General features: G+C 32.1%; 5 protein-coding genes across 5 annotated transcripts; 2 read left to right on the forward strand and 3 right to left on the reverse strand.

The window, feature by feature from the left end:
- Positions 1-2,272: 2,272 nt before the first annotated feature.
- LOC101254147 (B3 domain-containing protein At2g36080-like) lies at positions 2,273-7,476 on the forward strand. The gene is made up of 3 exons (XM_004249378.5): positions 2,273-2,965; positions 3,635-3,918; positions 6,846-7,476. Exons 1-3 carry the CDS (start codon positions 2,374-2,376, stop codon positions 6,894-6,896), a joined length of 927 nt encoding a protein of 308 aa, XP_004249426.1. The 5' UTR covers positions 2,273-2,373; the 3' UTR covers positions 6,897-7,476.
- Positions 7,477-8,012: 536 nt separating this feature from the next.
- On the reverse strand, positions 8,013-10,363 carry LOC101254437 (uncharacterized). The gene is made up of 4 exons (XM_004249379.5): positions 10,036-10,363; positions 9,250-9,395; positions 9,027-9,180; positions 8,013-8,423 (listed from the first exon to the last, which is right to left on the reverse strand). The coding sequence occupies exons 2-4, from the start codon at positions 9,385-9,387 to the stop codon at positions 8,224-8,226; spliced, it is 492 nt and encodes a 163-aa protein (XP_004249427.1). The 5' UTR covers positions 9,388-9,395; positions 10,036-10,363; the 3' UTR covers positions 8,013-8,223.
- A 3,491-nt stretch (positions 10,364-13,854) lies between these two features.
- On the forward strand, positions 13,855-15,438 carry LOC101254746 (probable F-box protein At2g36090). The gene has a single exon (XM_004249380.5). The coding sequence runs from the start codon at positions 13,920-13,922 to the stop codon at positions 15,093-15,095; it is 1,176 nt and encodes a 391-aa protein (XP_004249428.1). The 5' UTR covers positions 13,855-13,919; the 3' UTR covers positions 15,096-15,438.
- A 1,350-nt stretch (positions 15,439-16,788) lies between these two features.
- Positions 16,789-20,370, reverse strand: LOC101255044 (small RNA-binding protein 11, chloroplastic). Its single transcript, XM_004249381.4, has 4 exons — positions 20,157-20,370; positions 17,459-17,527; positions 17,273-17,379; positions 16,789-17,188 (listed from the first exon to the last, which is right to left on the reverse strand). The coding sequence occupies exons 1-4, from the start codon at positions 20,263-20,265 to the stop codon at positions 17,084-17,086; spliced, it is 390 nt and encodes a 129-aa protein (XP_004249429.1). The 5' UTR covers positions 20,266-20,370; the 3' UTR covers positions 16,789-17,083.
- Positions 20,371-20,746: 376 nt separating this feature from the next.
- LOC101255546 (casparian strip membrane protein 1) lies at positions 20,747-23,182 on the reverse strand. The gene is made up of 3 exons (XM_004249383.5): positions 22,056-23,182; positions 21,322-21,445; positions 20,747-21,237 (listed from the first exon to the last, which is right to left on the reverse strand). The coding sequence occupies exons 1-3, from the start codon at positions 22,352-22,354 to the stop codon at positions 21,022-21,024; spliced, it is 639 nt and encodes a 212-aa protein (XP_004249431.1). The 5' UTR covers positions 22,355-23,182; the 3' UTR covers positions 20,747-21,021.
- Between the last annotated feature and the right edge of the window lie 1,725 nt (positions 23,183-24,907).

The following is a 24,907-nucleotide window of genomic DNA, read 5'->3' on the forward strand; positions in this document are numbered from 1 at the left end:
GAATCTAAACATTAGTTATATACTATAATTGATTTTACATTAAGTATAACTCAATAGCAAACATGGATCATACTAAGGATATTCAAAACTTTAATATATATATATATATATATATATATATATATATATATATATATATATATATATAAGATTATTTTAGTTTTAACCTACATATATCGTATTTTTATATATTCATAAATTTTTTCGACGAAAAATATTTGAGTGATCATCTTTAGTGATATAGCTACATCTCTAGTATAACTGTTACATGAAAAATCATGGCATTAGCCACACAAGCTTTTCCAATGCTCGTATTAGCATGAGGCAAAATACAACTATTCTTTTGAATTTTCACATACTTTTCGTTATATTTATGAAAAATAATTGTATAAACAAATAATTTATTTAAAACTTATGCAATGTATATATTTTCAATAAATTAAATCAAAATATATATAAATAATAATTTCAATATAACTAATACAAATATTATTAATATACTATATCGAGGACTATTTGTATACATCCATGTCCCTTGCCAAATGAAGCCCCTGATAGATAAAGATAACTTAGTAAATAATATTTTTTTTTTTGATAAACATGACTTTTTAAAAAATAACATAACATGTTAATTTTTTAAAAAAATAGAAGAGTACTTGTTGAACAGTAAATTAAATTGCAATGTATATATATAATGATTTATTTTTCTTATCACACAAGTAACTTTAATAAACTTAGGGCCCGTTTGGCCATAAATTTTTCAAATAATATTTGAAAAAAATTTGGCAAATAATGTTTGTCCATACAATTTGTTATTATTTGGCAAATATTTTTGACAAATATCCTAAATTTTCAAATACTAGTTTTTTCTAGTATTTGGACCAAATATCATTATTTGGGATATTTTAAAAATTAAAATTTTACCCCAATCTTTTATCTTTTACAAAAACACCCTCTCTAGTAGTTGCTTGCATTGTATTACATCATTTTTTACGTGAACACCAAAATAGTGATGAAATATTTAGTGAATATTAAATAATGATATGATTGTTGATGAAAATTATTAAAAATTGGCTTTAGGTAACAAAGTCATGTACTTTATCTACTTCACGATGTATGAAATAATTCTTGTTGTACTCACTCCAAATTATCACATTGCTTCATTGTCATGGACATTATTTGTTATTGTTGTAACTAACATTCAATTGACTTGTAATACAAACTTTTAGTTAGTTTTGATAGTTTTTAAAACTTGTGTGTATAAATCATATTTTTCTAAAAAGGTGAAATATATTTCCCAAATTTTATGGCCAAACACATGGTGAAATTTCACCCAAATAATATTTTGCCAAGAATATTTGAAAATCTATGGCCAAAACGCTAGCTTACTGTTGTACTTGCATATCTCACTGTCTCATTTTCATTTTTGTGAAATTAATTTTTTGCTTCTTCAAAAATAAAATATACGGGTCCTTTGGTTCTACACCTAAAAAACATAAGAGGACGTCCTATGCTTCATCAAATAAAGTTTAATTAATAATTTTGAAGTCAAATATATTTATTACACTTCTCTTTATGATTAAGTAATTTCCTATATCATAATAAACTTAAAAGAAGTTAAGTAGAGCACAATTTTTTTCTTAGAGTATCACATAGGATAGGTAGTCAATTTTTTTTATTTTATATAAATTTTAATGTCAATTTATACAAATTTAAAATTGAATGAAATGAAACTAAGTTTAAAAAATATAAATTATCTACTATTCCTTCTATAATCGTATCATTATTATTTAATTCGGATAGTATAGATACCACATTATAATCCTTTTATGTTACTATATTTAAAATTTATTCTCAATTTTTCCACCTCGTGAAATAAGATTTGAATATATATTATTCTTATACTCTTTTTGTTGAATAATAATAATTTAATATATTATTTTGAGATGTCTAATAATATTTCTCTATTTTATAAAATCAAAAAATAATTTAATACTTGACTTTTAATTTACCTTTATAATTAGTTATAAACATTTCGCAATTAATTTCTTAAAACATTAATTTATTCTATCAAAGATATAATAAAATTATCATTTTATTTATAGTTTTTAAAGAATAGTACAAATTTAATAATGGATAAATATTATTAAACAGAAAGAAAGTATACATTAGATTCTTTTCTTTTCCTTTTTTTTTTTAGTGAATTCAAAATTTTTAAATTCGAGATAAAGAATATTATCAGCTACGAATTATTATCACGCTTCTAGGTCCGTTTAAATATAATTTTCGTTACCTGTCCCCGTTCACGTTTCCTACGTCATTTATAACCCCATTGTTCTCCCCTTTTATCTTCCCATCTCTTTCTTGTGAGACATGTCCATAACCCATTTCTCTTCACAAAACTATTTTTTCAGTGAACACTACAATTTCATGGAAGAATCATTGAGAAATTCTTCGTCTCCTCCGAAGCAAAACAGCAATCAATTAGAAGAAATTGAAATCCCTAAAGAGCATTTGTTCGAGAAGCCATTAACGCCGAGTGATGTTGGGAAGCTCAATCGATTAGTTATCCCAAAACAAAACGCCGAGAAGTACTTTCCTCTTAATGATTCGATTAATGATTCAGGTGAAAAGGGATTTTTACTGAGTTTTGAAGATGAATTGGGGAAATTATGGAAGTTTCGTTATTCGTATTGGAATAGTAGCCAGAGCTATGTGTTGACTAAAGGATGGAGCCGCTTCGTGAAGGAGAAGAAATTAGATGCCGGTGATGTTGTTTTGTTTGAGCGACATCGTGTTGACGGTGACCGGCAATTTATTGGATGGAGGAGGAAGAACGGTGCCGCCGTAGCTGCCGCTTCTGCGACCACCGTCGCTCCGCCGGGAGGTGGCGGTGGGTGGGGGCAGATACATCCGTTTCCGTCGGCGGCAGGTGTTCCGTACCAAACCGACTTTCTTCACGCAGGTAGTGTTTTCTTCTTCAATACATACATTTCGCATTGAAAATCTCTTGATTTTTTTTCCTTCATTTTTCAGCTTTTTCAACTGTACCTACATGCAGACAACTGCTACACGTATCTTTTTTTTTTCTTTTTCATTTTTTTTATGTGTCAGCTCCCCAGCGTCGGTATACTTTGAAGTTAAAATTTGAAAATTCGACTTTTAAAATTCAAGTAATATATTTTAAAGTTGAAACTTAAAATTTTGAAATTTAGTAGATAGATTTTGAAATCATAACATGAAAATTCAAAGTTTGAAAATTTAAATTATGTTTGTATATGCATTTTACTTGGAATTATTTCAAAATTTTGCAAAGCAAAAGTGAAATTTCTCTTAAAAGCTAGCTTAAAAAGAAAATTCAGAAGTAACAATAGTAAGTGATTGATTTCATTAACTCCTCGTATAAGATTATTGACTCTAAAGATTTAATAATATGTTGAAGATAGAATTGTTTGAAGCATCAAAAAAATTATAAATAAAGTCATTGAAAACATCAAATTTAAAATTTATACTATATCAAATCAATAAATACATAACTCGTATTTCTCGTACACAATATTTACTAAACTCACTTGATCAATTATGTTTGTTTTTTTTTGCTTATCTATTGATTTGGTTTTTATTTAATGTATAGGTAGAGGAGTAATGCACAACCAATTAACAACACCAAATGGGAATAACACAAGGAGGCAAGTAAGGTTGTTTGGTGTGAACCTAGAATGCGAGGTTGATGACTCCTCTTCATGGTCCGAGTCATCAACCCCAGATGGTTCAATATCATCGAATCATCACCAACAAAGTCAAGAATACTATCAGTCACAAGCTGGTCAACACTATTACCAATACCAAGTCCATTATTCAAATCCTCATGCTAATCCTCCAGCTTCATCCTATAATAATAACCATCATTATAACACGGTACGCTCTTTATTTTATTAATTAAAATTTGAACTTTTTCCGCGTTTGAACATGAATTTAGTAATACTTTAAAAAGAAAAATATGTGTTTCCTTTAATGAGACAGATGTATACGTACTCTGCAGTCGCCCTAGTTGATATTTTTAATTATAAAAAAAATACAGTGCACCTAGCTAGCTAGCTAACATGTGTATTATTAGTTAAATTGGAGATAGGTGACAAAAGGCCAACAAAAAAACATAAAAATAGTAGTGTAGTTGAACAAGTAATGTGCTACTTTTGTAGCAGCAATCAATTTTTCTACTTGCTTGTTAAAAATTAAATAACAAAAATTAAAATCATGTAAGCTGTTTTGGATTTGTGCTATCTTCTTTGCTCAACTAGCTAACAACTACTTCCTCTTCCTCATTTCAAAATTTTTCATCATCTCTATAAATAGGTTTGCTGCATATTAGTTGTTAACCTTAAATAGCTATCCGAAATTACTTGTCAAAATATAAAATAGAGATAATTTTTTTTTTCAATTTCAAAATATAAATATGGTAAAGTCCCAAAAAAGTTCCTCCGTTATTAATTGTCGTATTGATGGATAGTCTGAGACTTGTTCAAGTGGTTAAGCATCTTTCACCCTCTCCTGTAGATTGGATGTTCGATCCATTCTGAAGGAAAAGTGAGAACACATATTGATCCTCCTGTCTCTACCGATAAAGAAAGTCTTAGTTCTCGTGTCTTATATCTTAATAATTTTTGTAGTGGTCTTAGAGGAGAAATTTATTAGACTTAGATTGGGGGATCTAGTCATTTTGAAGGAAAACTGAGAACACATATCTTAATGATTTTTGTGATGGTCTTGGAGGAGAAAATTATTAGACTAGGTTGGTTTGGGGTTTCAAGTCACTCTAAATGGTAAGTGAGAACACATACTGATCCTCTTGTTTCTACCGATAAAGAAAATCTTAATTCTCGCGTCTTATAATAGTGATATTTGAGGACAGAACGTTTAGACTTGCAAGAGATGAGCATCTTAAACTATATTTGATTGAACGATAAAAAAACCCGTATTTATTAAGCTTTTAAATCAACAATATATACGTTATTCAATAATGTCGTTTTCGAAACTATTTTATCTTTTCCAAAAAGAAGATAAGAAATAGATATTGACAAATAGTAACAGGCGTGTTCTAGAGAACTCCTTAGCAACCCTCTGAAAATTTTGCTTCTCCCATATTTTTGGTTTGTAGGGTCTATTTAAAATAATAATATAATCTCAATTTTGATTTATGTGTCACTATATGATAGAATGTGAAAACTTATTATTATTATAACTAAAAATTATCTTATAAAAGATAAAATAAGAATTTAAAGGTTAATTTTTCTAGATGTAAGTGACCTTTCTAAGGCATATTAAAAAAACATGCCAAATAAATTGGGATAGCACGGCGTGGTCGGATCCAAAATTTTAAAAATTTGTTATATTATTTTTTACAAATATACTTGATTTTATTAAAATTATTGAGTTCAACTGCCTTAACCATGTATGGCTATTCTCTAATCTTTTCCTTCTTTCCCTTTTTAGCACAAATGTGAGGAATTTCTTCTTCTTATATTACTTTTGTGTTTTTCACATGTTTAGAGTCGTGTGAAAGGAGAATTCATTGGGAATAAAATAATTATGAATAGTGGCCATAATATATCTTTATAATAATTTGGTATGTGGTCCTGACTACCATAGCAGGCAACTTGAAGTTAACTTCAACCAACCATAAGATATTTTGGATCAAACCTCATATTATATAGTCAACTTTTCTGCTCACCACTAGAGTCAGACTTCTACTTAGGAAGCAAATCAAATTCTGTGACTTAGCTTATCAAAAACTAATGTCTACTACTTTCTTAGTAGATAGAAGTATTGAAAAACATTCCTAAGAAGTATATATGTAATACTTTCAATCTGTCATATGACATAGCAAGTCGTGTCAAATGTAGGAGCATGAGACTTTTACAAAAAAAAGAGAGAAATGTCTCTAAACTTGGTGAGAATTGAAGAGTGTATTTCACTCGTTGCTAGATCAAGGTGCATTTTAAGTTCAGTTAGTCAAGTGATTTAAAAATGTCAATAGTTTGAGAATGAAACTTACTGAGTTTAGTGGTATTTTTAATATTTCTCTCGTTACTTTTTATAACTCTTCTTATATATTTTCAAACATTTAATTTTATACTTTTCAAGAACATATTTCAGATTCACATAAAATAAAATCAAAGGAGTATTATTTTAGCTTGGGTAGTGACATCATACAACATTTTTGCAAGATAATTATTACCTTTTTGTAGCAGCTAGGTAATGTTCTTTTCATGCCAAGCTAACACTGTGGTTTTTGAAATTGACAAATTAATTTCCCCACTTTTAGAGAAAGACTTAATGGGGCCATTTAAGTTCATTATTACAGGAGTAAGATTAAGATAACCAATGGCCGAGAGTTTTTAGGATTCAAAATATGAATATGCTAAAGTTATAGTGATTCAACGCCTACTATTTATTGATAAAATATTAATTTTGACCTTAATATATAAATCATAATTTTTCAACAAAGGGATATCGAAAGAGCCTCTTCAGGTACCCTATCTCCACTAGCATTACAACAAGTATACCATTTAATGATGCATGGGTAAAGTCAAATGTATGACGTTTTCCAAGCCTTTAACATGAAGCAAAAATACTGCTCCACAATCCGAGTTGAAATTAATTTCACGGAATACGTGTCACCTCCCTAGAAACATGTATTAGGTATAAATTCTGTCTATCAAAATAAATAGATTGAAAAAATAACCTTAGGTTGTCTACGTTGAAAATTGAACATGAGACCTCATAATGTACATATCTAACCTTTCTTTTGTGGCAATAATTATACTGTATGGTCGTTGTAACAGGATATGGATTACTCAAGAGATGTCAACCAGATGAGATATCATCAGGGATAAGATCTGTGGATGTGACATAATGATTGACCATCATGGGCCACTTGGAATAGAAAAAACAAGCAATTAAAAGAAAATTCAAAAGGGAAAATCCCAGATTTTCTGGCTACTTGCTCTCCCAAAAAGGTGATGTATATCAACTCCAAGTCCATAGGGAAAGTAATTGAATAGAAATTGGCACTTTGAAAGAAACATCAGAGTGTTTTTGGGGGGGGGGGGGTAGTTGGACAGCTGAGGTGGGACATCCAAGTATAGATTGACTGACGTAAACAAACACTCAAATGAGGCTGTTCGTTTACAAAATCTAGTCGATCCCTACTTGATTGAGACTGAGACGAAGTCGTAATTGTTTGTTTACAAGAATTTCAAGAATATATAGATAAAGGAGTTTTTTTTTTTTGTTTTACTACTGTAAAGATTTTCCTAGGGCTTCTTCACCAAGAAGAAATATGGTGGAGACCAGTTTCTTTGATAAGATGGCAGTGTATTCTGTTGTCAGTGACAAACACAGTGTCTTAGGAATACTATTTGACATGTATTCAAAGCAACTAACAGTTTAAACAGCTTAATTCATTTTGTTCAACACTCTGTTCAATGTACTACTATTACTTGTATATGTTTTGATGATTCCTATGAAAGAACTGTTGAAAAGACTCATCAATCTAACCCGTGAACTCTAAGTTCAATTCTCAAGAAGCATGTCAAAAGTAAAAAATCAAAGACCTTTTCCATCAAACATTACAAACAGTAATACTAATCTATTTCATTCAATCACAACTTGACTATTTAGAAAGCTTAAAACTGAACAAACTAGGTTTCTGCTAAGGTAACATTCTTGTCTCGATAGTTGATGCCGACAGTTTAATGGATGAGATAGCAAAGAGAGTTGCTGGACTCTACAGAAGCCATTACGAAGCGCCATTAGCTACCCAAGGTGCTAATAACCAGCCTCCCTCTCCTCTTATTACTAGTGATGGTGTCAGGATTATCCTGTGCATATTTAGATTTTAACTTCTCACCAATATAAGTATTGAGTAATTTCGCCACAAAACTTAGATAGATAAGAAAGATGAAATCACTCTACCAATGTGTTGGAAAGAAGATCATCAAAAGGAAGAATGAATGGAAAGAGAGCAAAATTAAAGCAGTGCCCAGAAGCTGATAGCACACTCAAGTATTGTTCATGTATATCATCTGCATTCTAGTAATGTGCAAAAATGAGAAATAGATACTCCTTAAAGTGATTACTCGAAAGAAACGAGGGAGGACATTGAACAAGTTCTTGCAGTTGGTATTGCAAAAGATAAACTCACAAATTGTCATTAGAATTTCAAGTTAGTCCTTTGGAATTGGATGCATCAGTGTCTTTGGAAGATTTCGAGTCTTCAGTTTTCTCCATTGTTTGTTGGATACCTTCTTGATATCCTTGTATGAAACTTTTGAGTGCATCTTTATATGCAGAAGCTCTTGTCATGTAAACTCGTTGCAGTGCTGGTCGTAGTGTCTCCATTCCACCTCTTGCAGCCACAGCTACGGACAAAACATGCAGTTGTTTCATAACTCTATTTAGAAACAATTTCAACATGACTGAACAAAACGTTGTGCAATCGTTTTATGGTTATGAGAAACTTTCAGCATATGTTATTGCAGAGTTTTTGGTGAACTAGGACCTCAGAGATTCGGTTAAAATTTAAAAAGATCAAAATAGAATACACTTATCCATGAAAGCTTACACACCATGCTTATAATTCCATCCAAAGAAGACTATGTGGAGGGTCAAGAAAACAAGGTGACTAGCTGAAATTCAGTAATAAAATCAACATACAGGACAAATGATAACCACTAAAACGAAATGTAAAATCAAATAATCATATATGTAAAGCAAGAAAATATAACTATAATCGCAAACAACTACTGTGTGCTTCATTTAAGGAAACATGAAGCTTCACTTTTCACTTCAAGCCCTATAGACCTTGTCACTTTTATGCACTTTTTGCTTTTAATATCACCAACTCCTACCATTCAAACCCGAAAGAAGTAGAAAGGATGTTTTGGAATGTGTATTCAGACATATTGTTCACCTCTAATGATCCAACAATCATACCATGAAAGACAACTAGTGAGGTATCTCACCTAAATCCTCCAATGTTGAGGGTTCCTTCTCTTTTCCATTACCATCCAACTCGCCTTCAATCTCACGCTTCTTTTTGTAATCATTGGGTCGAAGTTCAGGACCAATGTCCCTCACCCAGCTTGCAGCATAAAGCCTAGACGCTTCCTTAAGCACCTGAATCAATACTACCAAGATTAGACAGTAACATTACCAGAAAGACAGAAAAATAAAACGAACACTCACAAGATAGCGCTCCTTCAAAGATAGTTTCCTGCGTTTTTTGAAGTGAGGAGGGTCCGGTAAAGATGAAGGAAAAGCAATCTCTTTCAGATCATATCGAACATAATCTGATACTTTCCTCCAAACTACCTTCAACTTCATTCTGAGTCCTGAAGTACCATTACATATAATGCGTAAACTCCAAAGTTAGTACATGATCAAACAACATACATACACGCGTTAACAATCCAAACTACGCCACTAGACTTGAGGCAAAATTCACGATGAATCAAAATATGATCAAACCGTCTTCAGACATTCATCACAAAATCAATTCTAACATGCAAAAGTCATTTATGAGACTTACAAATAAATTTTTTGATGTTAACAATCTACCAATCAAGGAAATAATTACACACACTTCTGTTAAAACAAAATGGCAAATGTAACTATAAACAGATCAACTTTGTTGCAAGTTCAATCATGTATACAAAATACATTCCAGTAAACAAGACTTCATTCCAAAAAAAAATCACATGTTTGTGCATCTTCTCTTTCAGGCAAATCACCAAACACATTGTCATCACAAATGAACTGTACACAATTCATATTCCAAAATACACAATTAAGGGGAAATCTCAGCTGCACACTTGATTAACTACCTATAATTTTCTCCAAAATAAGCTATCTGAATTTTCACCCAAATTAGCTATCTGAATTTTCGCCTTAAAGACATGATTTGGCAGCTTGTAATCCCTATCTAACCCAATTTTTTTAAAATAATGTGCATATTTATTATCGATAACTTACCAATAGTGAAGCAGCTCCGCCAAAAAGAGATTGGGGAAAGATGGATACTGGAGTCGGACCTTCGTTCATTCGAAACCCAATAGAAAGAATAAAGTATTTTGAAAATTAAAGTATAAATATTGATGAATTTATTTAAAATTACAGAGAAAAAAAAAGTCTTTTTTAACTATTTTTAATGAATAAAATTTAAAAGTATGAACTTTAAAAATTTTATGTCAAAGTTAGATATCAACAAATACAATATAATATTGTGAATTATATTGTTGCAATTCGCGTAATATATTCTTGAATAGAAACGTACTTAAATGATTTTATGGTACCTTAAATTAATTCAAACTTAATGCTCTAGCCATATACATAATAATGCCCCAATTCGAGAAGACACAAGACATTCAAAAATTACTTGTAAAACTTCAAGAAAGATAAATATTAAGGAAAAACGTAATAACTTATGATTATTTAAATTGAATAGAGTCGAGGGATGTCTATAAATAAAATAACGAAAGAAAGAATAAGTTACTCAGTTAATATTGATCCGTTCAAATTTAGTTCAATTATTCATTTGTCACTTTTTACTCCTGAGCTTGATTTGTAAGGTAATACATAAACTACTTCGCTATAATAAAATCCTAATACAAAATTACTGATGATCGAATTTAGTATGAAATCATACATAAACAATAGTTGAAATCAATGGCTTTTCGAAGATTGAAATCAAATTGACCCTTGTGAACAATTTAATACACAAAAATACTTTGTCTCATGCTGCCATTTTTTTAAGTTTTAAGTACCAAAGATATATGTCATTACTGAATAATCAAACTTTAAATTTAATTCTATAATAGATTAATGTAAGATAGGAGAAAGCGGGACCAAAACGATGACTGACACAGTTATATTGTATTTTTTACTTTAATTTTATATCCTACAAATTTATTTTTAATAATTTTTACCATAAAAAATCTGAAAAAGAATGGATAAATAAGTAGTAAACAACATATATTAAATGACCATAAATTAACCTATGAAAACATTATTATTTTTACATTGAATAGATTGTGACTCTTTTATAAAGACATTATAGTACATATAATTCACTTTTATCCTTCGTTAGCTATAAATTCAGAGTATTAGCTTAAGTTTTCAAAATTAATTTTCTAAACTTCTTCTACATACTCTCTTATAATAAATATTGAATCTTTATGTAATTTGTTATTCATGTCTTTAAGTTTAATAAAACTATTAACGTTTAAGATATCATTATTTTAATAACAAGCGTATATACCTTATCTTCGAGAAAAAATAATTCAATGCATCAAATACCCAAGGACGCACAATAATATTTGTTAGCTCAAAAGATTAAGTTAACATTAATTTCTCAATTTTTGAGATTACTATTTTGAACACATGATTTACTAAGAAAATAAAAAACAGTTACACAAGCACCCATTGACTTTAAAAGTAAAAAATTCATAATACCTTTTTTTCTGTTTTTATTCTTATATAATTTATAACAATTTGCCAAGTTGAAATATGTGAAGTCACAGATAAATGCATGAACCAACAGGGGTTCAATGCCCATTAACTTAAAATATCACAAAAAGATTCCATTAAAGAGTCAATTAGTCAAACCACTAAGAAACACAATTATATTTATTTACGGTGTGATCACGTTGATCCTTTCTTTATATTTTTTAATGATCGAAAAATCTATATATAGCTAATTTTTTTGGACCAATGCATCTTCGAAACTCAGAAATGATAAGCTCGTTTTTTTTACTTCTCTAGACTCTACTTAATATCAAAGTTTAGTTTCCTTGATATAGGGTTCAGACATCAAACATGTACTTATAGTAACATATTACTTATTAGTTCCTCCGTTTTAATTTATGTAGTATTTTTTGAATTTAGGAATTCAAAAAAGTTTTTCTTTAATAGTAATTTTTTATTTAACTTTTAGATATTTTGAGTTGTTATTTATTGTGATATAAAAATATTCTTACATAGTTTCTGCAAATGTGTAAATTTTATTTCAAAAATTTAAAGATTTTATGTCTAAATTTACGGTCAAAATTTGAACTATACGACATATATCGAGACAAATATATTACTTCGTCTATCCAAATTTGTTTGACTTTTTTTTTATCAGTCAGAAAAAGTGATATATTTTTATATTAAATAATAATTTAGTTTTAAAATGTTCATTTTACTTAATAAAATGTTTTTAGTCAGACATCTATCATTTATTTTATATCATAAATTTTAAAAATCATATTTTCCATCTTATAATTTACGTTAAATCAAAATAATTCATATAAAATGAAACGAAGAGGATACGTAATAATTCTTCTATTCTTTCTTTTTTTCTTTAAGAGAAAAGAAAGAGGGTTCCACAAGTAATGCATTAATAATAATAATTAAAAAAAAAAGTTTAGTACAATAGTATAATATGCATGACAAATAATGATGTAGACTTTTTGGTCATCGGTATTACTACTCGTACACTCCCTTGTATAGTTGTATTTACTTTCTTAATTTTATCCTAAAAAACTTATGATCTAAATATTAATAAATCCTATAATATGGTTTTTTTTTAATTCAATGCTGGGGCGACTCTACAGCTTTGCACAAAAAGCAATCGCGTTAGCCCCCAAAATTTGAGGGGCCTTATTTTTTAAAAAAATAATAGGTTAAAAGTTTTTTTTAAAAATAATATTGAATGTTATTTGTAGAAAATAAATTTTTTTTATATAAAAGAGTAAAGAAATAATAAAAGTTTGAGAAATTATGAATACTATGCCTCAAGAGAGATTAAATAATGACTATGATAAACTTTATAAAAATATGTATTCAAATCTAAGGCTTCCATTTAAATTTAACTTTAGGCCACCAATTTACTAAAGCCGCTCCTGATTCAATGTACTTGATCTAAGTTTTTAAATGAATTATAACAAAAAATAGATCAAACAAATTAAAGAAAAAGAATAATACGTAGGATTTATATTTGCTCATTCAAATCATAAGAAAATAAACACAAAGCTAACGTTAAAACACCGGCAATTAACAATATTATTGTGGACTCTGCATGTACTTCTATTATTATTTTATTAAGACCGTGTACGTAATTCCCCTTCCATTGGCTTCTATTTCAGGACCGCCCACGAAAGCTACGTTTAAGAGTCAAGTAATTAATTATAATTTGAACGTCAATATTTGTTTAGTTTGATATCGTTATGATTATTTTATTATTGTATTTTTTTTTCGTATATAAATTTTGTTATGTTTTACTTAGTTGAGATTTTTTTTATTTTTTTAAGATTGCGTATTTGTAATCTTGTTGAATTATATTAAATATGTTGTTATTATTGATATTTTAGTTTATGTAAATATATTTAACTAGACGTATAGTTTAAAACTCCTAACTAATTTACTTCATAAATAACAGATTATGTAATACACAGAGATGGAGTCAGGATTAAAAATTTGAGAGTTGATGATTTGAATCACGATTCTAGCATAAAAATTGAAAAGTATCTACATACTATTAATTATGTTTGTTGAAAGTTCACAAGTTAATATACATATATATTTAATTAATTTTTTAATATATATCTCTAAAAAAATTATTAAATTTATCCAAACTTATAAATTCCACCTAACTCCGCTCCGATGATTATGGTGAAACCATCATGTATTAAGATTAAAATTCATGTATTCACGAGTCCACGCAGTGGCAGCGACTAACTAAGTTTCCGTAATTATAGAAAATACAAAGGGCCTTTTCCCCAAATATTTCACTTTCCGTTTCCCTTTGCAGGCACCTATAAATACAACACAACTTCAAAGTTCAAACTCTCAACAAGCAAAAATTTCACACTTCTCAAATGACTTCCTCACTCCATAGTCCACCAATCACCACCACTATCACCACCACCGTCACGGAGGAAGATGGCAGCGCAACCGGTTTTGCCGATTTGCATCCATATATCATCGAAGCTCATATACTCACTCGACTCGACGGACCAACTCTAGCTTCCACCAGCTGTTCCTCCTCCACTCTCCACCACCTCTCCTCAGAAAACCACTTATGGTCACGTGTATGCCACTCCACTTGGCCGTCTACCGCCACTCCTCGTATCAGCCACGTCATCTCCACCTTCCCCGACGCCGGTCACCGTACCTTCTTCTCTCAGTCCTTCTCTCACCCTTCCTCCGAGAATAAGCAAATTCACGATGTAGAGTCAGTGAGTTTGACGTCGCTAAGATCTACTATATATATAATCCTATCAAACTTTTTCTCTGTGTGTTTGTTTGATCGGAATCGGAAACAGTGGATTGTTCAACAGACAAATTCAATTGCAAGCCGTTCATCTTCACCGCCGGAATTAATATCGGCCGTCGATATACACTACAAAAACAAAGCGATTTTCAGTAACGTACAAGAGACTGAAACGACGTCGAGTTGGTTTCAATCCTCGCCGTTCAGAATCGACATGATAGATCCAAAGGAGGTGATTTCAACGCCTATCAAACACCCGAGCGACGACGGCACGTGTACGGATCTGATTGATCACATGACGTTGAGTTGGATTTTGATTGATCCGATCGGCCGGCGATCGATAAACCTCTCCTCCTTCAAGTCCGTTTCCGTACAACGGCACTGGTTAACCGGCGAAGTGCAGGTACGTTTTACTTCAATCCTAACCGTTGATCAAAAGAGAGGTCACGTGCAGTGTGATATAGTTGTCACGTGCGGTGGATCTGAGGTAGGAGAAATGCAGGTGAGGGAAGTGTGTTTGGGAGTGGAGGATATGGATGGAACTCATTTGAATGGGAGGGAGAGTTTGGTAATTTTACAAAATGTATTGGAGGGTAAAAGGGGAAATGGAGCTAATAGAGGTGAAATAGGGAGGAAGAGGTATAAAGAGTTTTTGGAAATGAGAAGGGAAAGAAAAGAGAAGAAGTTGAGGAGAGAAGGGGCATTAGATAGTTTATGTGTTGCATTTGGGATATCAATTTTTGTGGCTTTTTGGTGTTTTCTATTTTGTTTGAGTAGGTAAAAAAAAAGAAGAGAGAAATTCTAAAAAAAAATCTATTTTATGCAATAAGGAATAAAAATACTTGTAATTATTATTTTAAAGAGAGAAAATAGAACAGATTGATGCACAAAAAATTCTGTGTTAATAGGGACGACGAAAAATTGCACAAAAAAATTCTGTGTTAGTCGCTTAACTCATGACCTATAAATTATATGAAAGATAATTTAAGATAGTAAGTAATACTTGCTTCTTATGCTTCAACGATGTGTAATAATACTTTTTTTATTTTCTATGAGATGAATTATAATCGTACAAATGTATATAATTTGTTTTGAATGATAATAAAAAAATTTTAAATCTTGAATTTCATATTCAATCAAATACAATCCTAATCTGAGGAAGTATATTTGATTAAGATAATATAGCTTATCCTTTTCTTTTTATTCTTAAGAAGGAATATATTTTATGTCACTAGTGTACAATCTTCGTATAATATCGACATCAATTAATGAAAAGCACAGTTCTACCAAATGCTCAACTATTGATTATAATTATATATGGACATGTCTACCTCAATTCGATGAAAACAATATAACGCATCATCAATTCTTTAATACAATTAAATAATGTAGGACAACTAGAATGATGTTACATTATGAAAGTTCAAAGTTTACCTAATTCACGAGTTTATGCAGCTCTACAAACACATTAATGTATATTCGTAGAGTAACGATAAAATTATCTTTATGTTTGTGTTATTTATTATGTCACAAAATCAGCAACTAATGCTTGTATTTGGTAGGATAAGCTGCCTACGTCGCAATGTAACTTTCTTGATGCTTTGTACACTGAAGCTAGGGGTGTCAAAAATGAACCCAAACATAGATAACCCCCACATACTTTTAAGGGTCGGTCTCAAGATAATTTTAATTGAGTTCAATCTCAACTCACTCAAGCTTAACCCATTTTAAGAAAATCCTTAATTGAGCCCAATTCAATTTTCAATTTCAACCCGTTTTAAAACTCTTTACTAAAATATGTTCCTATATTAAAGGTATAAATTATTATCTATTTAACATATTTTAGGATTTATCTTGTTACTTTTTTTAAAAAAAAAAATCTTGAGAGAAAATTTGAATTGTGATTATAAAAGTTAAACATCACTATGTTAAAATTATCGAGATTAATCGGGTCAAATTGGGCGGTTTAAGACCCAACCCGTTTTTTAGATCATTTGAACCCAATTCATTTGAGCCCATAGTAAATTTGAGCAGGTCAAGACCCAACCCGATTTCTATCTCAACCCATTTTAGTATATTCAATTTCAACCCAACCCGTTCATTTGACACCTCTAACTGAAACTATTCTTTCATCACCAAACATGTTTCTTGCCTGCATAGCTAGAGTGGATGCGGACCTTATCTCTCAGTAGACCCTCCGTTCAAGAAAAATATTCCAATTTCCTTGCCTGCACGAAACTTGTAGATAGATGCCTCATCTTTCTCTTTTAGAGAACAGTACATTTCAGCCTTCACAAATTCACATGGAATTTTGTTGGAGTCAAAAAGTAGGCTATTCTTTCTCTTTTTTCTTCGAAACGTAAGGATGACTTTTTAATTTAAAAGTGTATTTAGAATTATATAAATATGAGTTAATGCCACCCACCTACCCACTCAAACCATCGCAAAAAAAAAAAAATTCAAGGGAGAATAGATTAGTGGCAAATCAACTACTGCAAGATTTCCACATATTTCGTTCTAATAGTAGAGTATACATAATGACATAATTTTCATATTTGAGCCAAACTTGCCATCATTACAATTGCATTACACAATTCTTTCACTCATATTTGAAAAACAACCAACTTCCTTTGACTATTGGTAACTTACTTTGTATAATTCTTGGTTGCCGGCCAAACAAGAAACGACGCTCTCCAGATTAATCATTTTGCAAGAGCAAGGCCTGCAACTCTGGCTGCACTAGAGTCAGAGTGGTCTGTTTGGTAACTCTCATTGTTCTACTGGTGGCTCAGGGGGTCCTCGGGCTATTGGCGTACTGCCACCATCAGTTTTAGGCTTAGCGTAGTCCACAAAGACAACTCGTCCATTAAGAGGCTGCATCATTCAATATACATGATTGAACGATAATGAACATGATAGTACACATCAAAAACAGATACAGCGATAATATGGACATACCTTGCCATTCATTTCTTGCAAGGCCTTCTCCGCTTCATCTTCAGATGCATAGGTGACAAATCCAAAACCCTTGGATCTGTCTGAGACTCTATCCGTCACAATTTTAGCTGACAAATAAAACAAGGTTAAACTGAAGACGTGAAGTCGTACAATATCTAAAAGAGAGCTCAATATTTGTTTGTTCACCTTCAATAACTTGACCATGTTGCGAAAATGCCTCTGACAGTGCCTTCTCTGTGGTGTAAAATGAGAGGCCTGAAATAACAATATCTCATAAGTTTGTTTCTCTCGATAATGATCTTTCTTCTCTCTTTTTTTTTTTTTTTGCATAAAGTGGACAATGATCTTCTATATTGTTCGTTTCTCTTTCCGATGGCAGAGCAGTGGGTAACGAGTACTCCTTTAGCCTTCTAAATAGGATGAGATGGTCAGCCTTTTGGCAACAACTTGTTTCTGTCATATAAATATGAATAAAAAACCTACATAAAGGATCAATACGCAGCACACCAACAAATCCCCATCTAGAAAGTTGATTGGTTATTTCTGAAAGGAATGAGACATATATATCCAGTTTCGCAGTACAAGAATATAAGCTGTTTACAACATCATTCAAACACAACTAGAGACACCACACTGTAAAGTGAGGAAACCAGTGTTTTTTCACGTGTTTCCTGAAAGTACAAAATCTTGAACATATGGAAAGTACATGCTATCCTCAAATACTCATAAATGGCAAGTGTAGGCGGAGTTCTTCAACTGGTAAGGTGTTTGTCTGCAGTTAAAGTTAAGATCTTGACAACTTAGATAATTTTCTAAATAAGCCATTTGAGTATGTGGCGGAACTAAACAAGATCAACTCTGTAATAGATTTTTAATGGCACTCAATCATAGTTAGACAAATCATTGCCATTTAAGAACGAAAGGAAGACTGGCCCAAAATAAGTCATAGATATTGGTTGGCTAGGAATCATCTCATTAAGGATAAAGTGAAAAGTTTAAAGTTAAATTGTTGTACCAAATTCAGAAAGATGTCACTTTAAGGGACTGACTAAAAAAGTAGATTGCCACATAGATAGCGACGGAGCAAATTGGAAAAAGCTCCTTTGTGATATCAAGTTAATTAAAGATGATTTATATATGTTGTGCTAAATTGAGTTACTAATATAATACAGTAAGCTGCTTTAGACATATAGAAAGCTTTTGAAGATTTATTGATATTGCTCTTTATTTGTCATGTCATAATATCTGTAGAAGCTACATTAGAGGTTCTTTGGGGGGCTGCAAGTATAGCTACATTGTAAAAACTCAGTTAGCCAAGTGCCAACACTACATAGATGGACTAAAACAGGACTATTATAAGTCAGATTGTAACGGAAGAAATTGTAGTAGTAGGAATTTTGAAAGGTGAGAGCTAATACAGAAAACAATGCACTGCTAATCGAAGCTATCATATATCCCCCATGTTATTCCCCACTTCAGGTAAAAACCAACCAGATGAAAGATCTGCAGTTGTAAATGGAAAGATAAATGGCCATTTAAATTGAAGTTAACGAGGTTAGACTCTGTTCTTGCAACCAAACCCCTACCTATAGTACCTAATATCCATTACCCCGAGTAAGTTCCATGATATTTTTTACAGAAGGACCCCTGAATCTTCGTTTCGGGCATTGCAAATGTTTTTCGTCCATCCTTTTCCAGATATTTATGCTAATTAAGATACTGATCTTTCTTGTCTACGTTTCTACTCAAAAGAGTGGAGAATATGTTAAAACTTTTTTTTTAATTTCTCTGTATAGCTTCTCGAATAATTTTTGTATTGTAATTAGGCAATATCAGAGAGATTTTTCAAGGTTGCCTTTAGACCTAAAATGAGAAAAAGACTGATTGTTTTAACCCCAAAGCAGTGTGATCTTGTCCTAATCTTCCTTCAAGCCCCCCCTTCCCCAGCATAGTGTGGGATTTTAGACTAGCTTATGGGCACCTTGGGTCCTTGACTAACTTCATGGGATATTTGCTACCTCCCACCAACAAAGGTATCGGGTATCTCTGTCTATGAAAGCTTGGTGGAAAGAAATAACCTGGTGTTTTAGCCTCCGAGGAATTGAAACCGGAGACCTCGTGGTTCTCAACCCACTTTACTCACTACTAGGCCATAACTTGGATGCAAAAATTAAACGGTTGTCCTTCCAACTAACCAACCTATTTTTATAACTAATGACAATTCTCTCCAATCACTCCTAGACGGACAGAAGTAACTCTTGCTTCATACTTGCTATTTCACATCTTGCTTACACAGTTACGCTTCAAGCAAATAAACTAGAAAGAAACTTTCTGCCTATCAACCGAGTAGGTGATTTAAGATTAGCTCCTACGTTTTGGTTCTTTTCTCCTATTTTGATTGCCATAGGAGAATCATTCTCCATCTAAATAAATACTCCAAGAGGATCCAACATACCTCTTTGCAAGAGTTTTGACTACTACAAGAAACACAGCCTAATTCCACAAGTAGGGTCCATTGTAAAGTATACGCAAACCTTAACCCTTACCCCTTCCTAGAGAGGCGAGAGACTATTTCCGCTAGACCCTTTGCTCAAGCCAAAACATTTCAAAGCAGGTCACAAAAAATACACAAATAATTCAATTCATTTGCATACAACCCTTCTTTATTACTACGTTATTTAATAACAGACCCATAAACCCTTCATAGACCCAATTGCAAAGCGTATATACCTAGGCAACAGCGCTACAGAGGCAAAATAAACCCAAAAATATCATTTTTTATCAAATAATCACAATTTCATTACGAGAATGAGCTCTTTCATATGAATTTTCTAAAAAACAATCGTCTACACAAGTGTTTAAAAGAGAAAAGGAAAAAAAATACCTCCAACAAATAGCTTAGAAGCTATGCCTCTTCGAGAAAGGAAAATTGTAGAGTTTGATATTACAACACTTGTATTTTTGGGTAATAATAATTTTCTCAAGGCAGCCATTGTTGTGCTGTGTAGAGAGAGAGAGTGAAAGCCGAATGTTGAAGAATGAGATGGACTTTGAAGTATTTTGATTTTGGGCTTGAATTTAGTACTGTTTGAATATTTGCACCTATAGCCCCTTAAATGATCTTTACATAAATAGCCCATCGAATTTACTATTAACTTTTCTCAAATAGATCGATATACATAAAATACATATACTATATATTTACAAGCTATTTTTAATCATCTATCACCAATTTTATCAAAATATGCTTCAACTGTTCGTTGTTCGCTTTATCTTCATGAAACATCATCACTGTTCCATGTGTTTATATAAATATTTGGTGATAATTCAGATAGAAAATTCATATATATGATAATAAGTAATAAACTCAAAGAATCAAAATACTTAAATATATTTTTTTACTTACTCTTAATGAAAGTTAAAATACGGACAATGCATAAATGAATATTGAATTATAGCCATAATACATGGATGAAAATTGAAAACTACAATGTATAAAATTCACTATAAAGATTACAGCATAACTTGCAACATAGATTCCCTGAATTTACCAATTATGATTTACAAGACTTCCCAAATTTCCCCAGAAACACAACATCCACACCATAACAAAACAAAAGCAAAACATCAACACTTAAAATCCAATATAGCACTAATTATTTTTTCAATATACGACGAGACGAGTGAATGAAGATGCTGTAAGCAGTAACTAATACTTTTTTTCTTTTTCCATAAATACGAACACGTCCTTAATGTCTTCGAAGAGCGGAAGCAGATATCACCACCATGAGGATTAAGAGCACCACCGTGACAAAGGCGGCCACCACCGCTCCACTGGCCCTTTGACAGAAATCACCAAATTGTTGGCAAATTGCTAACCAATTTGCATCTTGGTTTCCATTGTGAGCCAGATACACTATGGCCGCTGATGACCCTGCTGCACCCGTTGCCAATGCAATAATCACCTTCAAAGTTATCAAGAACATATTTGGATTAATTTTGTAACGACAAAGAATATATTTGATTTCTGATAATAAAATTCTACGTACCGTATCAAATATAATGAGGAGTAGCCTTGGTACAACTGCATGGGATCGTACAATGCAAACAATAGAAAAAGGTACTGAGAGGACAAGGTATGCAACAACTATTCCCATACCTACCACAAAAAACCTGTAAAATATAGCAAAATTATTTAATTAATTAATTTTCATATTGTTAAAGAATGAAAAAAAATTGCACATCGATAGTTAATGAGATGGATGAACTCCTTATAAGGTTTGGACAATCCTTTTCCCGTTGAGCTAGCTTTTAGGATGTGAGTTAGACCTAAGACCTAATTCAACATGGAATTAGAGCAGGGCCCGTCTCACCCAATGTTGAATCCCCCGAAATCAAAACAGTCGACGCACCAAATGCTAAGCACTGGGTGTAAGGTGGGGGTTAAAGAATGACAAAAATCCCACATATTCAATGGTTAATGAGAGAAGCGGTATAAACTGCCCACGCACCAGGTGCTAAGCACTGGGCGTGAGGTGGGGTGTTAAAGAATGACAAAAATCTCACACATGAACAATCCTCCTCTCTTTGAGCTTGATTTTACGGTGTGGGTTAGACCTAACACCTAATCCAACACATATATAATGTAGTAAATTATTTACATATCATGCACATAAATAAGTTTTAAAAAAGTAGCCAATATTAGACGAGAAGTCAAAAGTGTTTATTTCAGATTCGACGTGTTACTTTTAAAATAAGCAGATTTTGAAAGTGATTTACTTACGAAAAAGTAGGAAGATCGTCGTAGCTAGCTTCAAACTGAAAGAACTGAGTGAAAAAGGGAAGAGTTTCTTCAGTAGTAGCCATAGCCACAGTAGCACCTAAAGCAGAAGCAAAAGCAGCTATTCTTAAAATAAGGTCAAAAATTGCAATTCCTCTTTTAGCACCTCCTTTTGCATGTCCATCATGACCAACAGCAGCAACAATAGCAGGAGCAGCTGCTGTTCCTAAAAGTGGGGCTTTTCCTTTCTTTTCTTTGTTAGTTTCCACAACATCAATTTTGGTTGATTCACTTTTTTCCATTTGTAATTGAAAGAATAAAAATAGAACAAAAAGTGGCTAGAATTTAAATGAAGTGCTATTTGCTTGTTTGTTATGAGAAGAGCAAGAAGGGGTAGAACTTATATAGGGTGGATTCGTAAGGTGCTAATGGATTTTTGTTATTTTGGTAATGGAGCAAGAAGAGTGGTTATTTAATTAAAATACAATTAGTAGCTACTAGCTAGTGAATGAGAATGTGATTAATTTATGTGATACTTTTGAATATCGGAATTTAATTGAGTCTGTCTTTTGCTCTAACTTTTTTTATTATTTCAAAGAATTTGAAGATTTCATGTCGTCAAGTTTAAATTGTTTGACTCTCGAAAATTGAACGATATTGTTGAATTAGAACACAAGTATCAATGATGTCAACTTTTGAATTAGATAGCAAAAAAGATGGAGATGATGGAGTAGTTTTAAAAAGATTATAGAATATTCTTTTGAAATTGTTTTGAGTTGTCAACTAACCAACGAACTTGTACTCTAATCCATTAAGGTGGGACTGATTTTATTTTCTCCCACTCTACCTTAACACCTAACCCAACTTTAGAAAATTGAATTGAACCTTTGTTTTAAGTCTTTTTGAACCTTTGTTTTAAGTCTTTTTTTGGGGTTCAATTTTGGGAGGCTTTATGCCTTAAAAGAGATCCGATTGTGCGTTCTAATCACGTCTAACACTCACAACACTCTGCCTAGCTCAAGAGATTCAATTGTGCGTTCTAAACATGTCTAACGCTCACAACACTCTGTCTAGCTCGATATTTTCAACCAAAATCCTATATTGACACTATTGTCCATCAAATTCTATAACAAGTGTATAATAAAAGACACACAGAGATGGAATTAGTGATTTAGGTTCTTTCTTTTTTCTTTTATAGAGGATATCTTTTTTTCTATTTTTGTACTGAAATTCATGGACATTACTTACATATGTTGTCTTTTGCAATTTTTCAAGTACATTATGCTAGTGCCTTAGATGCAAGAGCAGTCTTGGCACCAGGAAAAGGTTAAAGTGTATGGAGGTTCTAGAAAGGGTAAAATGTATGGACTCTCGAGTAACACATCAAAACAGTGAAAGAAGAACGATACAAAAGTGACATAGCAAATAATAGGAAAAACATAACATCGCAATCTAAAAACAAGGAACAATAATAATCACCAAATAAGGCAATAACTGAAGCTCAGGAGGGCCGATGCTCATGCATTTGGATCAAACTTTGTTCATCGAAATCTGAATCCTGGAAATTTCGATTACCTTCCTCAGGGCTCTGTAACTTGAAATTAATGCAGAGCAAAACCATGATTTGAAGATATCAACGGTAACAGTCAAAGATGGATGTTCTTCTACAGCTTCAATGACAAGGCTAGTGTGAGGTGTTATGTGTCACAGTCATGATACATGAGGCATTCAAAGATAAGGCCTAATGGAGTTGGAACAGAAATAATGAGAACCCAAGATTCCACTCCAAGAGATCCAAGAGAAGAAACAAACAGCTAGGTAGACAGAGTTGCTCGAAATTTACGCTAGTGATACTGGTGAGACAATGAGATGAAGAAGGTTCTCAGTGAAATATGAAGGTGTGTTCAAGTTGGTGTGAACACCACCATAACCACAAAAAAGAAAGACGGGTGATATTTTCAGCTGTTTCAATTAGATGAGGAACTGCTAGTTAAAGGAAACTATAAATTATGGTAAAAGCAGGATTTATATGAGGAACTACTGAAACTTGATTCCAGGGGACCAGTCCACTAATTCAGTTCACACATTGTACAGAAGGAGCAAAGGAAGTCACCTGGACTGCTAAATTAAGTGTGAGATTAAACTATGAACTTCCACTATAGTCTATAGACATAGCAAAGATAACAGAACTAAATAGCTAAAAGCTGGAAACTTTTCAACTCACAGATAATGAAGCGCGTCCAACAGGATCATATAAGAACTAAAAAACTATCTTTGCACTGAAAAAATTGCCAAAAACATACAACATGATGCAAAATGTCACCCATTTTTCCCTAGATGATAACTTCATCTTCTTTCAGTACACTTGAGCCACATTAAAAACTAAAGAAACTTGTAAGAACATTTTCATTGACTATATACAAACATAACTAGATGGGAGAAACTGCTATATAAAGGACACTATAAATCATGGTACAAGCAAAGGATTTACAGGAGCAACTTCAGATACTTGCTTCCAGGGGACCAGTACACTAATTCAGTTCACACATTGCATAGAAGGAGCAAAAGAAGTCACCCGAACTACTACATAATGTGTATGATCAAATGTAATTAGCTACGGGAATTCGACAGAGGAACCATCAGGACAGGCAATGATCTATGACCTTCCACTATAGACATAGCAAAGATAACAAAAATCAATGGCTAAAAGCTAGTAACTTCTGAAACTTGATTCCAGGGGACCAGTCCATTAATTCAGTTCACACTTTGCACAGAAGGAGCAAAAGAAGTCACCCAAACTACTACATAATGTATATGATCAAAGGTAATCAGCTATGCAAATTCGACCAAGGAAA

Source organism: Solanum lycopersicum, chromosome 10, assembly GCF_036512215.1.
Source record: "Solanum lycopersicum chromosome 10, SLM_r2.1".
Taxonomy (NCBI): Eukaryota; Viridiplantae; Streptophyta; class Magnoliopsida; order Solanales; family Solanaceae; genus Solanum; species Solanum lycopersicum.